A 13,071-nucleotide genomic window follows, 5' to 3' on the forward strand; every position below is an offset into this window, starting at 1 on the left:
GCGGGGAAAGTCTGGGAAGCCAGAAACGGCTGTGTCAGACGTGTTAATTTTAATAAAAACACTAATATTTAAATTGGCTTCGTGCCCGTGGCTTTCAGTGTGAGACCAGTTTATGTCCAGCAAGAAAGCTGTGTACACTTTCTTCCTGGTCCAGTGTGGGAAACACACCCCTGGTTTTGATATGTTCTGAGCTGTAAAGAATTGCAAGATGCTTACCCTCACTTTCCTGAAACTGGGTGGTGTTTCTTCGGGGGTCGGGGGTTCAGCTGGTGCGGATTCCACAATATCACCAAGGCCCAAGCTGGATTCCGGGGAGCTCATTCTCACTTGGCCACTTTCCCTCTTTGCATCGGACTTCTCTGACATCTCCTCCTCTTTGGCTTGATCTTCAAACTCCAAGAGCACAGCCAGTTCCTCAACCTCTGCCTTGCTAATGTCAGGAAGGTCAGCGTGAACCTCGTCCTGAGTAGGATCAGGCATACTCGCCAAGAGTTCAGTGACCGTCAGTTGTTTGGCCCCTTCGACTAAGCCACCACCAAATAACGTATTCCATATTATCATGAAAAAGCCACTGCAGATGCTATAGAAAAATTGCAAAATGCCCATAAACAAAGTCCAGAAGAAGGTTGCAAAGGCCGTCACTATCTCTTTGATTGTCATCTTCTTTAATTTTCTGTACTTCTTTCTTAAATTCTTGAAGGTGAATATTTTAAAGAAGTCAACAATACTGCCGAAGAACGCTGCAAAGGCAGAGGGTGCCTCAGCTGCAGAAGCCACTTTCTCAACCTCCATTCCCTCAACATTCTCTCCTTCCTCTTCTTCATCTTCTGACTTTTCCCCCTCATCTGCTTCTGAAATCTTTGAAGCAATCTGCATTTCAAAGATGGTATCCTCACAGAAGTTGACAAAGAGTTCCATCTTTTCCGACTCACCACCTTCGTTCACCACATCAAAGATAAACTGTCGCTTTGACTCTTTGACCTGAGGCATCTCCCACTGAGTCTTGTTGGCCTCGCTAATCTCAAAGTAGATGCGCTCTATCTTCTTGCTGGCGCCCATGATTTCAATGCGGCCGAGGAAAGGCTGGAAATAGGTGAGGATGCTCTCCGCTAATTCCAAGAAGTTTTGAAGCCTCGTGTCGTGAGGCACATGTTCAGACAAGTTTGTGAGTAACACAGCGATGTTAAAACCAATGTCCTTGGCTGGCTCTTGGAACCGGTTTGCAAATTCTTCATAGTTGATCATTTCATTCTCATCTGCTTCTGAGCATGATAGTAAGAACTGGATCTCAGAAGGCGTATACTGCTTCTGGCTGTCCATTGCTTTCTGGAAGTCCTTCTTTGAGATGAGCCCTCTGGGGTCGGTCACGTAATCTTTGAATGCGTCGGAAACCACAATGTCCTTCAGTTTGAGGAACATATCAAAAAACTTCAAGATCATTTCAACATTGCTAGACGACTCTACCAACATATCCACCATTTGCTTAGCGATAGTTCCATTCACAACATTTCCTGAAAATAGCAAATTAGAAGATACATCATACTCTTGAAAAGCAAAATGTTTCTAGGTGCAGTTCGAGCCTGTTTCACCCCGTTATTTTTTTACGTGTATTTATTGTATAGACCCTCAAAAATGTAGCACCGTGATTACATTTTACTAATTAAATAGCATTGCAAAAACATCTCACATAAACAAGGAATAGCATTGCACAGATTGACGTCATGACAGGTGACATTAATGGACTTACAGCTGAAGTGAATTAAAGGAGAAAGTGGGAAAAGTAGATAACTGGGAAAGACGATTGTAGAAGTTGCTTCAGATGAAAAGAAATTTTAAATAGTAAATGATCTGGCACTGAACTAGCCATTGAAATACACCAGGAAACAGCAAACATATCGAAGCTCCACGGACACAGCAGTTAAAGTTTTAAGTTTTTCTTTTAGTCACAAATAGGCTTACGTTAACACTGTAATGAAGTTACTGTGAAAATCCCTGAGTCACCACACTCCGGCGCCTGTTTGGGGACACTGAGGGAGAATTTAGCATGGCCAATGCACCTAACCAGCATGTCTTTCAGACTGTGGGAGGAAACCGGAGCACCTGGAGGAAACCCACGCGGACACGCAAATGTGCAAACTCCACACAGACAAGCTGGGAATTGAACCCAGGTCCCTGGCACTGAGACGCAGCAGTGTTAACCACCGTGCCACCCCCTGACATTTAATAGCAATAATCTGACAGACAGTAAAAATTATACAGCCCATATGAATAACATTAAAAAGTGAAGCTAACATGACTTGAGAAACATCAAAAGAAAACAACGGAAGCAACTTGAAGATTAATTTGTTAAAGGTCGAATTCAATGAACAAAGCTGGAACAGGGGACTGAATCTTGTGGGCCACTCACTCATCGGCAGAAAAACAGGTAGGTGGACCCAAAGATTTGCGCGCAGCACCGCTGGTGGAGTCTTCAGCAAGAAGTCTCACAACACCAGACTAAAGTCCAACAGATTTATTTGGTAGCAAAAGCCACTAGCTTTTGGAGCGCTGGCTGCCCCTTCGTCAGGTGAGCGATGAAAGGAAGTCACTCACCTGATGAAGGCACAGCCAACGCTCCGAAAGCTAGTGGCTTTTGCTGCCAAATAAACCTGTTGGACTTAAACCCGGTGTTGAGAGACCTCTTACTGTGCTTACCCCAGTCCAACGCCGGCATCTCCACACCAGGAGTCTTCAGCACCAGCTGATTTGCCCCATCTCCACCATGACTTTACAAGTGGCAGGAGCGCCGTTGGCTGAGCTATCTTGAAAGTACAAGGAATTGTTGAATTAAGCTTTATTTTGTCCTTTTTTTCCCCTCACTCGAGCTCCCCACCACCACCATTCCAGCCCATCGTGTTTACCTTCCAGTAACGAAAGCAGCATCACCACCATGTCTTTCTGTAGGTCCAGCAGCTCTTTCAATAGTTCAATCTGGCTGGAATCCTGTCAACAAATGTAAAAATATTGAGGTAGAACTTCAATGCCATCTTGCCACCAAATAAATGAAAGACTATAAACATTCCATCTGAGTGAGAAAAAAAGAGTAGTATTTAGTTACATTTTTATGGCACTGGTGAAAACTGGATGGGATGACAAGTAGGAAATAATTTTCCTGGGTAGTGAATCTGTTAAAGCTATTTATAGGGAGGTAGTAAGGAATTTCTTTCAATGGACTAAGGGTTCAAAATAACAAAACACAGAAAACAGACAAAATCTGTTACTGAGGTCTGAGCCATATCTCAGGATCCCGGTGAGATTCTCACTCATAAAATTGTTTGGAAACACTATGGGGTGGGGGGGGGGGGGGGGGGGGGGGGGTGGGGTGGAGGGGGTTAACGCCCTTCACAGTGAACGGATTGTGTTATATGAGTTAATTTTTGTTCCTTTTAATAAGTGCACTCACACAAACACACAATTCCACTCAGCGCACAGACAGACATTCCACAAACTCACAACTAAAAGCTGATCAGAACACACTGAAACAATGCTCTGGGACACTCACTCATTGACTAACATCACAATTAACACTTCTAAACCGTAGAGGAAAAAAAACACATCGACTCGAGGCTTCGGAGGAAAAATGGGAGTTTTAACACGGAGAGGGAGAGGGACAGGCTTAAAGGTCAGGGTTAGAAAATAGATGGAGGTGTCTGAAAGGAATCCCACCAGTGTTATAATGAAGGGAGGACATGGACAAGGTCAGAGGGGGAGCATGGGGAGATGAAATTGTAGGATTGGAAGAAATTGCATAATTCTTGAGGGTTGAAGAATCAAGAGATTCAAACAAGGATGAGAATTATAATGTGAGGTTTAGAGACATGAAGTCAAGATACGCAAGGATGAAGGTGGGTGCAACCTAGGGTGGGACAAGATACAGGCAGCAGAAATACTGATTAGCTGAGGTAGCAGGTTGGCCAGAACAGTGCTGAAATAATGGTGCCTGGAGGGGACACAAATATTTAAATAATGCTCGAGTGCCGATCCAGTTGGGATGGCCTCACAGCAGCAGTGACCTGGGTTCAATTCCCGGCTTGGGTCACTTTTGTGTGGAGTCTGTATGTTCTCCCTGTGTCTGAGTGGGTTTCCTCCCCCAACCCAAAAAATGTGCTGGTTAGGTGAATTGGCCATACTAAATTCTGCCTCAACGTACCCGATCTGGCTCCAGAGTGTGGCAACTAGGAAATTTTCACAGTAACTTCATTGTAAGCCTACTTGTGACTAATAAGTAAACTTTACTTTTTAAAAGTGGGCAAGGAGAGGTTAGTTCGGTGACAAGATCCATCAGATTTAAGTGTTTTGAATGAATTGCCAGGTATTTGCCATCAGCCAAGAAATAAAAAGATTGACTACCTGTGGGATGCCTTTTTATGGAAGATGTGCAAAAATGCAAAACTGCCTCTGATGAATCAATCCTGCTGAATTGGTGTTTGATTCAAAGATCAGCATCATGATAAGCAATGCGAAGATTGTCAACTAAATAACACTGCTATAGCTGCCTATCTGAGGAGTTTTGCAGGTGTCAGGCATACTTGCCTAAGTAGTTATACCTAGAGTATTTTCAATTCAAATAAATCCACAAACATGCTCAAAGTGATGAACTAAAAGGAAGCAACAGTAATATTATGGAAATGTTAGAATAGATTACAAAGGAAAGGTTTGAAAAACTAAAGTCGGGAAAGATTGATGACCAACTACTTTAAATTTATAGTGCTCATTTTGCCAACCGAAGATTCAGTAATGAAGTATTTGACAATATATTTTGTTAAGCCCATTGAGAGACTGTGCGCTTCAGTTTTCACTTTCAAAAAGGCTTTCCTGTTGTGAAGTTAGTGTACCTTTAAGAACTGTTTCTTTTTAATCATGTTCTCTGCATTTGCAAGCAAACTTTTTAAGTCTGTTTTCCTCATTGTTGCTAGGCTGTCTATGAGAGTCTTTTTATTGCTACTTAAACAGGATTTGTTTATTTTTACTGGGATGTTTATGATTCTGCATTGTTAGGAGAAAAACTGGTTGGCAGGTCAGGTGATAGAATTTCTTTTTCATTTTCAGTTTGGTGCTGCAGGTTTAACTATTAGTTTTAGAAGGGGCATCAAGCTAAAAAGAAATCTCTCTCCTTGGTTTTAGAACTTCTGCTGGTCATCTAGGGAAGCTGTTTTAATTTCAAACTATTCTGAGTCTATCCAGGGAACTGCAGGCTTCATTTAAAGGACTCAATTCCAGTATCAACTGAGCATTAGTCTTTGCTGCGTTAAAACTGTTTAAAGGGTCTTTTGTCTATGGGATTAGTTTGATTGGAACACATTAGATATTTTTGTTAAGGGTTATACGTTATAGTGGTTGCTTTGTTTCTTGTTTGAAGAGTTCTTGTTAATTTTCTTACTACACACGTTAACTATATTCTTAAATAAAAAGTTCCCTACTGGGTCATTTTCATCATAACTGAAGTGAAACATAGCATGCCTATCCTAGCCAAATTCAAAATTTATGATCCAGGCAGGCTCCATACAAAACTTTGGAGCTTCTGACCTGAACCACAAGACTATATAATGCATACTGTACTTTCCTTTGCAGAACATACTGGCTTTCAACAGGCCTCAATTTATGCAATGGATAAGAGTCAACAGATGAAAATCTTATTCCCCATGTATATCATGAGCTGGGAGGGCAGAGAGCTTCTGGGGAATGCTGAAGTTGGTACATAAGGGAGGCAATATTTTTGGTTTGTGCAATGATAATTGCTTATAGTAATCATTATGATTTTGACCTTCCATAGCTCGAAACCTGTATTTATGCTCTATTGCAAGACATAATTCGTTGTAGTCACAACAGTATATGCAAGGCCATGCCCATGTATTGTCATGTGATGTATTTTTCTCACGGAAAGGCCAGGACCATCAGAAGCACAAATGGATTTGGGAGTCCTTGTTCAAAATTCTCTTAAGGTTAACGTGCAGGTTCAGTCAGCAGTTAGGAAGGCAAATGCAATGTTAGCATTCACGTTGACAGGGCTAGAATACAGAGCAGGGATGTACTTCTGAGGCTGTATAAGGGTCTGGTCAAACCCCATTTGGAGTATTGTGAGCAGTTTTGTGTCCAATATCTAAGTAAGGATGTGCTGGCCTTGGAAAGGGTCCAGAGGAGGTTGACAAGAATGATCCCTGGAATGGAAAGCTTGTCTTATGTGAATGGTTGAGGACTCTGGGTCTGTACCTGTTGGAGTTTTGAAGGATGGGGAGGGGGGGATCTCATTGAAATTTGCAGGATACTGAGAGGCCTGGATAGAGTGGACGTGGAGAAGACATTTCTATGAGTAGGAAAAACTAGATCCAGAGGACACAACCTCAGGCTAAAGGAATGATCCTTTAAAACAGATATGAGGAGGAATTTCTCCAGAGAGTGGTGAATCTGTGGAACTCTTTGCTGCAGAAGGCTGTGGAGGCCAGGTCATTGCGTGCCTTTCAGACAAAGATAGGTAAGCTCTTGATCAATAAAGGGATCAGGGGTTAGGGGGAGAAGACAGGAGAATGGGGATGAGAAAAATATCAACTATGATTGAATGGTGAAGCAGACTCAATGGGCTGAGTGGCCTAATTCTGACCTGATGTCTTATGGTAACATTGGAGAGTGCTGTAAGGATGCATTGCTCATCTCAGAACTTGTTTCATCCACAAAATATGATGGGGCCCTTGTCTAGACCGTGAAATATTGGCAGATCTGAGTGAGTTTACGCAGGGAAAATAGGGTGGCTCATCAAATGATTACTACACAGAAATAGGAGATTCGGCCCATCATGTCGATGCTGGACCTCTGAAGTGGTAAGGCAGAAGTGACAAGTAAGGAGGGGCCTGCTATTGCTGAATGGAGGCACATGGTATATTGATATACTGCCTCACATGATAGGGATACCAGTAAAATTGATCCTTCACAAGCAGCCACTAGTGAAGTCACTTGCCTCCATCAACAAATTGCTTGTCAATTACCTGAGATGTGTAGGTTAGAGGGATATGGGAGTAGGGCCTGGATGGGATTGTGGTCGGTGCAGACTTGATGGGCCAAATGGCCTCTTTCTGCACTGTAGGGTTTCTATGATTCTATGAACACCATTAATGGAAGCTGATTTAAATTGTGTTGGCAAGTCAGATAGCTGACTGTTACTCATGAATTCAGCATTCAAAAACCCTGTAGTGGTATTCTTTTCTTGATTGGTATTGGTAAGGATTTAGGCTTCAAAAGGTGCATCTAGAGGATTTTCACAGTAACTTTGTTGCAGTGTTAATGTAAGCCTGCTTGTGATACTAATAAATAAGCTTTTGCATTGAGAAGTGGGTGGCTCCCAAGTTGTCACCTTGGCTACACATGAATTTGGGAAAATGACAGCATACTTACACAGGCAGATCTCAGGGTTGGCATGAGACAGGCTATTCCTGAGAAATGTGCATGCTCTGTATCAAGACAGTCAGAAGGAACGTGAACACATACTCGGGAGATGTCCGAGGAACACATGAGTGGTACACGAGGCAGAGTGTGCATTAGTACACATATAGAAGGGTACATCACACAACAGCACAACATTAAGACACATGGATTGCCTCAGCTCCTTTGGGCAGAAAGGGAAAAATCAGTTTCTTGAACTGACTGCAAACCTTCTTGGTGGACATCTTGAACTTATATTGCTCCTTTCATGATTACAGAGCTTTCCAAAGTGCTTCACAACCAATAAAGTACTTTGGAGGAATAGTTGCTGTTGTTAGAGAGGGTAGGGGAAAGGGCAAGAGTTAGGACTAAGGGGATGTGCCCAAATTGAGACAAGGGTGTATGAGCCTGGATTTTCCCCCAAGTGTGCATCATAAACATGGGTATATTCTCCTCTATAGGACTGATAGAGTGCACCTTTCTTGTAAGGCATCAGGTGGTATATTTCTGCTCCCCCCAGGATCCAGGTTGTGACTGGTCAGGTGATTATGAAGAAATGAAATCAGAGTGCAGGCCTTTTGGTTGCTGCTACTGCAGATTGGTGTCCTGAGGGCCCCATGTGCCAGAAGCTGCCCTGGGGCACAATGGGGAACGAGTAAAGATGCTCCCAAGTCTTCAGGCCTCCCCTGGACCTTCAAGGCCAAGGCTGTGCCATAGTTGTTTACTGAGCAGATTCGCAGCAAACTGAGGCAGCAGAATGGAAGCACGCTTCCCATTTCATTAAAGTGGCTTATTCCTGTTGCTCAGTGCATTGTGGGGACCTCTCAGAGTTTTGAAATACCAACTCTCTGGCCAGAATTTTACCGGCATGCCAGCCCCGATTCCTGGGGGTGGACAAGGCTCAGAGAACGGTATTCTCCATTGGCCTCGGGCAGGATCTACGAACCTCGGGCTGATGTGCCGGTAAAATTCCGCCCAGTCTCTTTTCCACAAAAGGTTCATGGCACAAGCCAAAGAAAAAATCTATCCTAAACAGCTTTTTAAAGTTATAAACAATGCAGCAGTAGGCAAGCAAGCAATCTTCAGTTTTTACTTTATTTTCTCCTCCAAACAAATGATAGCTCGGCTACTGTCTGTCTGCAAATGTACGTCAAATTAGTATCACTTCCGTCTTTCTATTGCCAGAGGTCATCAGTAGATTCAAAAACTTTAACTCTTTCTAAATATCTTTCAACAGGAAGATAACAGACTGGCAAAATGAGTGCCATCGATGTTGCATGCAGGTGTTAAGCCTTCTGTGTGCTTTCACGTGGTATAATTAATTGATAGATAAGCAGTGAATTGCACACAAATAGATGCCGCTAAGTCTATGGTGGTCCCTGAATAGAAACACCCAGAGTGTTGGTGAAGCCACAGCTGAAGTTTTGTGTGCAGTTTTGGTGTCCTTGTCTGAGGAAGTGCAAAAAAGGTTTACCAGGCTGACTCCTGGAATGGCAGATCTGTCATATGAGCAGAGACCAAGTTGCTTAGGATTATATTCATTGAAAAAGATTTCATTTAAAAGATTGAGAGGGGATCTCATACAAATTTAGGTAATTCTGACAGGATTAGACAGGGTAGATTTAGAAAGAATCCAGGGGAGTCCAGAACTACAGTTCATGGTTTGAGGATAAGAGGAAAACCATTCAGGACTGAGGTGAGGAGAAATTTCTTCACCCAGAGGGTGAAGAATGTGTGGAATTCAGTACCACAGAAAGTAGCTAAGATCAAAATGCTGTGTGATTTCAAGAAGAAATTAGTTATAGTGCTTGGGGCTAAAGGATCAAGGAATTATGGATGGGCAGTGGTGGCGGGGTGGGGGGGGGGGGTGCGTGGAAGAGGGGTGGGGGAGGTAGAGGAGTTGGGGGGAAGGGCAGGGGGGAGGAGAGGGGGCGGGATCAGGATACTGAATTTGATGATCAGACATGATCATAATGAATGGCGGAGCAAGCTCCAAGGGCTGAATGGCCTACTCCTGCTTCTATTCTCTATGTTTCTAGATCAACATGACGCAACTGGCTTCTGGACATTGCTCCTTGGCTAGATGTTAGAACCTGACAAAAGCCAGAGACTGAGTGATAGGTGAGGTGAGGCACTATCTCATGTATACACTATTTCTCAGAAAGACAGATTACTGATAGATGTGCATTACTTGCAGCCTCTCAATTAACAGTGATCCTGCCGCCAACTCCTCCCTCGCCGCGGGCTCCTGCTCCTTCCCCACTGCACCCTTGCTGTTACATTCAACAACAGATTGTCCTCTGGCAACATTTTAACCAGCCCAGCGCACATCAGGCTGTATTTTCTCTGATGTGGAGATGCTGGCGTTGGACTGGGGTAGGCACAGTAAGAAGTCTCTCAACACTAGGTTGAAGTCCAACAGGTTACCTCACTCACCTGATGAAGGGGCAGCACTCCGAAAGCTCGTGCTACCAAATACCTGTTGGACTTTAATCTGGTGTTGTGAGACTTCTTACTGTATTTTCTTTGTCATGCATAATCAGCCTGAATTAATTTAACACAATATTGAATCAATATTTCCAGGAATCATTCCAGACCCACATGGAACATTCAAGACAATTTTTGTGGATACTATAGTTGATTATTTCTCCAGCAAACAAGCTGTGTAAGAGGGAAATGTAGTTGAATGGAACATCAACCTCATCTGGGGCACATGTTTAGTGTCTTTACTGGAGAGTTAAACAGGTAAGAAGTACGTATGGTTGAGATTAGTAGGAAATATAGGTCTTGTCCGTGAGTCATAATTCTGGGATTTTTTACTTTGGGCTAAGTCATTCTCTTGATCAAATACAGAGGAAAAACATACAAATTCCACCAAATATTAAGGCACTCCCTTTCCAAACAACAACTGCTTCAGCATCAATAAATCTTCAGTTTTTCCTTTAATTAAAATGCCCCAGAAACTAAACCATCAAATCAAAACATCCAGTGTCCAAACAATAGAGACCACGAGATGTGGCTTTGGTGAACCCGTGTAATTTAGTAGGCGATGTTTAAAACTTACCTCTTGCCGTATTTTAATCCAAAAATGTTCCTTTTTTGCATGATAACAAATAATAAATATTACACATTAAAATGGCATCACACCTGAAGTTATACAATGACGTTTCCTTCTATGTTGCTCATGGTGAAATGATATGGAACCCTCCCTTTCATAAAAGGTCAGTCTGACTTTCCAAATCGTACGCATGGAGAAAAGCAAAACCAACACATTTTTCAAAGGGATTTGAAGGCCCTTGTAAATATTCTGGATGTTTCATTATGACTGCAAACAATGCCGAATGCAGTTTGAAATTGTAAAAATGTCCAATATAAATCTCATTACACATTACCTTCCTGAGCAGTCCTTGCTAATGTTATCACATTTTAAGATAATAGGATAGGATATATGGTAGTGCGGCCTCAATCCAGTCTCTCAATCAGGTGAAGTGACTGAATTGAGGACATCTGAACAGCACACTGCCCAGAAACAATGGTGCTGGGCAGAGCGAGAACTATTCCAATACTCTTGTCAACTCACAAAAAAGGAAAGGGGCCAAGTGAAATGGAGAGACCTTCATTGAGGATTTCATGCCAATGATAACAGATATTCGCTTTGCAGCATCGTTAATCCCATTTCACAGATTATGAAAATGGCAAAATTGAAAATTTATTTTGTATGGCAAACAAACAAACAATGCCAAAAGCTCCTGGCTCTTGTAGAAGTATGTCTGGCCACCAAATCTCTGGGGTCTCACCACACAGTAGAGGGGTAACTACTCTGTAGTACTCTTTTTCAATGGCAAACAATGATGACTTGAGCCTACCTTAAGTCACTTAATCCATCTGTCTCTTTTCATTGCCAGATTATTAGGAATGTAATTACAAGAACAGTGATCAATTATATTTGAAATCGTGTATGCCAATTATGTAGACTTAAGTTCACGTGTCAGGTTAATTGGCTTAACCTTGAAGACTAAGGGCACTAATGGGTGGTAGAGAATGGGTGCAGAACTCAATTTTATTGGATTTTCAACAGTTTTGGGTCCTGCTCTTTCTTCCCATGGAAGCGGGGTCTGTCTGATGCAGGTGAGAATTTATGCGCATGTGATAAACCCCTTGGCCAGAATTTTACCATCCTGCCCACCAGGGAAATGCGGGCGAGGGGCAAACTATGGAAAGATCTGTTGACATTGGGTGGAATTTTATGATTTTGGGACAAGTGAGGCTGTAAATTCCTGCCCCATGAATTCTATGGGGTATCTCTAATTGATTCAGGGGTCAGTGAATATGAGTTCCCTTGGTAACAGGCAATGGTTTACCCTGCTGAAAAGGTGCCGGACTGTGGTGACTTTCACAGTAACCTCATTGCAGCGTTAATGTAAGCCTACTTGTGGCACTGATAAATATACTACTTTATACATAGATCTTTGCTTTTTTTGACACTAATAAATTTTAAACTTTTTAAAACTTAAAAAACTCAGCCCTTTATAAGGCAGACGCCGGAGAGGGTCTGCAGAACTGCTGTCCCACTTGGGACTTGACTATGTATGCCACTGAGCAGTGGCTTATTTAGTGTTTAACAATAAACAATGTTCCTTTTCAGTCAGGCTTCCTGAGTTATTACAGCACATAACAGGGATTCAAAGAATTCCGACAATGCAGAAGGATGTCATTCGGTCTATCAAGTCTGCACTGACAACAATTCCACTCAAATGCTATTCCTGTAATCCCACATTGTTACCCCGCTAATCCCTCTAACCTCCACATCCAGGGACACTAAGAGCACTTTAGCAAGGCCAATCAGCCTAACCTGTACATCTTGGCGGCACGATGATAGTGGTTAGGACTGCTGCCTCACAGCGCTAGGGACCCGGTTTTGATTCCCGGCCTTAGCGCACTGTCTGTGCAGAGCTTGCACGTTCTCCCTTTGGGCTACCTCTGGGTGCTCTGGTTTCCTCCGCACAGTCCACAGATGTGAGGGTTAGCTGGATTGGCCATGCTAAATTGCTCCTTAGTGTCAGAGGGACTAGTTATGGTAAAATGCATGGGGTTATGAGGATAGGGCCTGGGTGGGATTATAATTAGTGCAGACATGATGGGCTGAATGGCCTCCTTCTGCACCGCAGGATTTTATGATTCTAAGAAGGAAATCTTTGGATTATGTATGTAAGTATGGAGGGATATGTATGGAAAAGATTCATGTCATTTCCAGTCCCTAATTTGCTGGCTGGGGTATTAACAGGCTTAGGAGAACATAGTGGTAATTGCAGTTAAGGTGCAGCAGCTCGAGTGAGCAGGTAGCTATCACTGGCACTGTACTAATTCCACTGTAGTATCTTCACTATAATTTTGTCTGAGAACCCTAATTTTGAGATTCTTTTATTTTGGTTAACTTTTTGAATAATTGCCTAAGGAGAAATTATGCTGGTCTCACAATGTCTATTTGCCTCAGTGAAGCCGAAAGCAACTTCTGGTATTTGCAAGTGCACAGTTAACAAGCAAAAATCTAATAGCTGCTGTCAGTGATTCCCTACTTCACCAAAGGAAATGCTCGTGGATGAAAATCAGTTAGAAATC

General features: G+C 42.7%; 1 protein-coding gene across 11 annotated transcripts in view; it reads right to left on the reverse strand.

The window, feature by feature from the left end:
- LOC145337795 (ryanodine receptor 1-like) overlaps positions 1-13,071 on the reverse strand; it is a 448,949-nt gene that overhangs the window by 43,350 nt on the left and 392,528 nt on the right. For all 11 annotated transcript variants that reach the window (XM_080182647.1, XM_080182646.1, XM_080182643.1 and 8 more), the window contains 2 exons: positions 2,901-2,982; positions 217-1,511 (listed from right to left, as the gene is read on the reverse strand). In XM_080182647.1, coding sequence (XP_080038773.1) covers positions 217-1,511; positions 2,901-2,982 — 1,377 coding nt within the window. The remainder of the gene's footprint in view (positions 1-216; positions 1,512-2,900; positions 2,983-13,071) is intronic.

This window comes from Carcharhinus amblyrhynchos, unplaced genomic scaffold (assembly GCF_965287045.1).
Source record: "Carcharhinus amblyrhynchos unplaced genomic scaffold, sCarAmb.v2.hapA scaffold_75, whole genome shotgun sequence".
NCBI classification, from domain to species: Eukaryota; Metazoa; Chordata; class Chondrichthyes; order Carcharhiniformes; family Carcharhinidae; genus Carcharhinus; species Carcharhinus amblyrhynchos.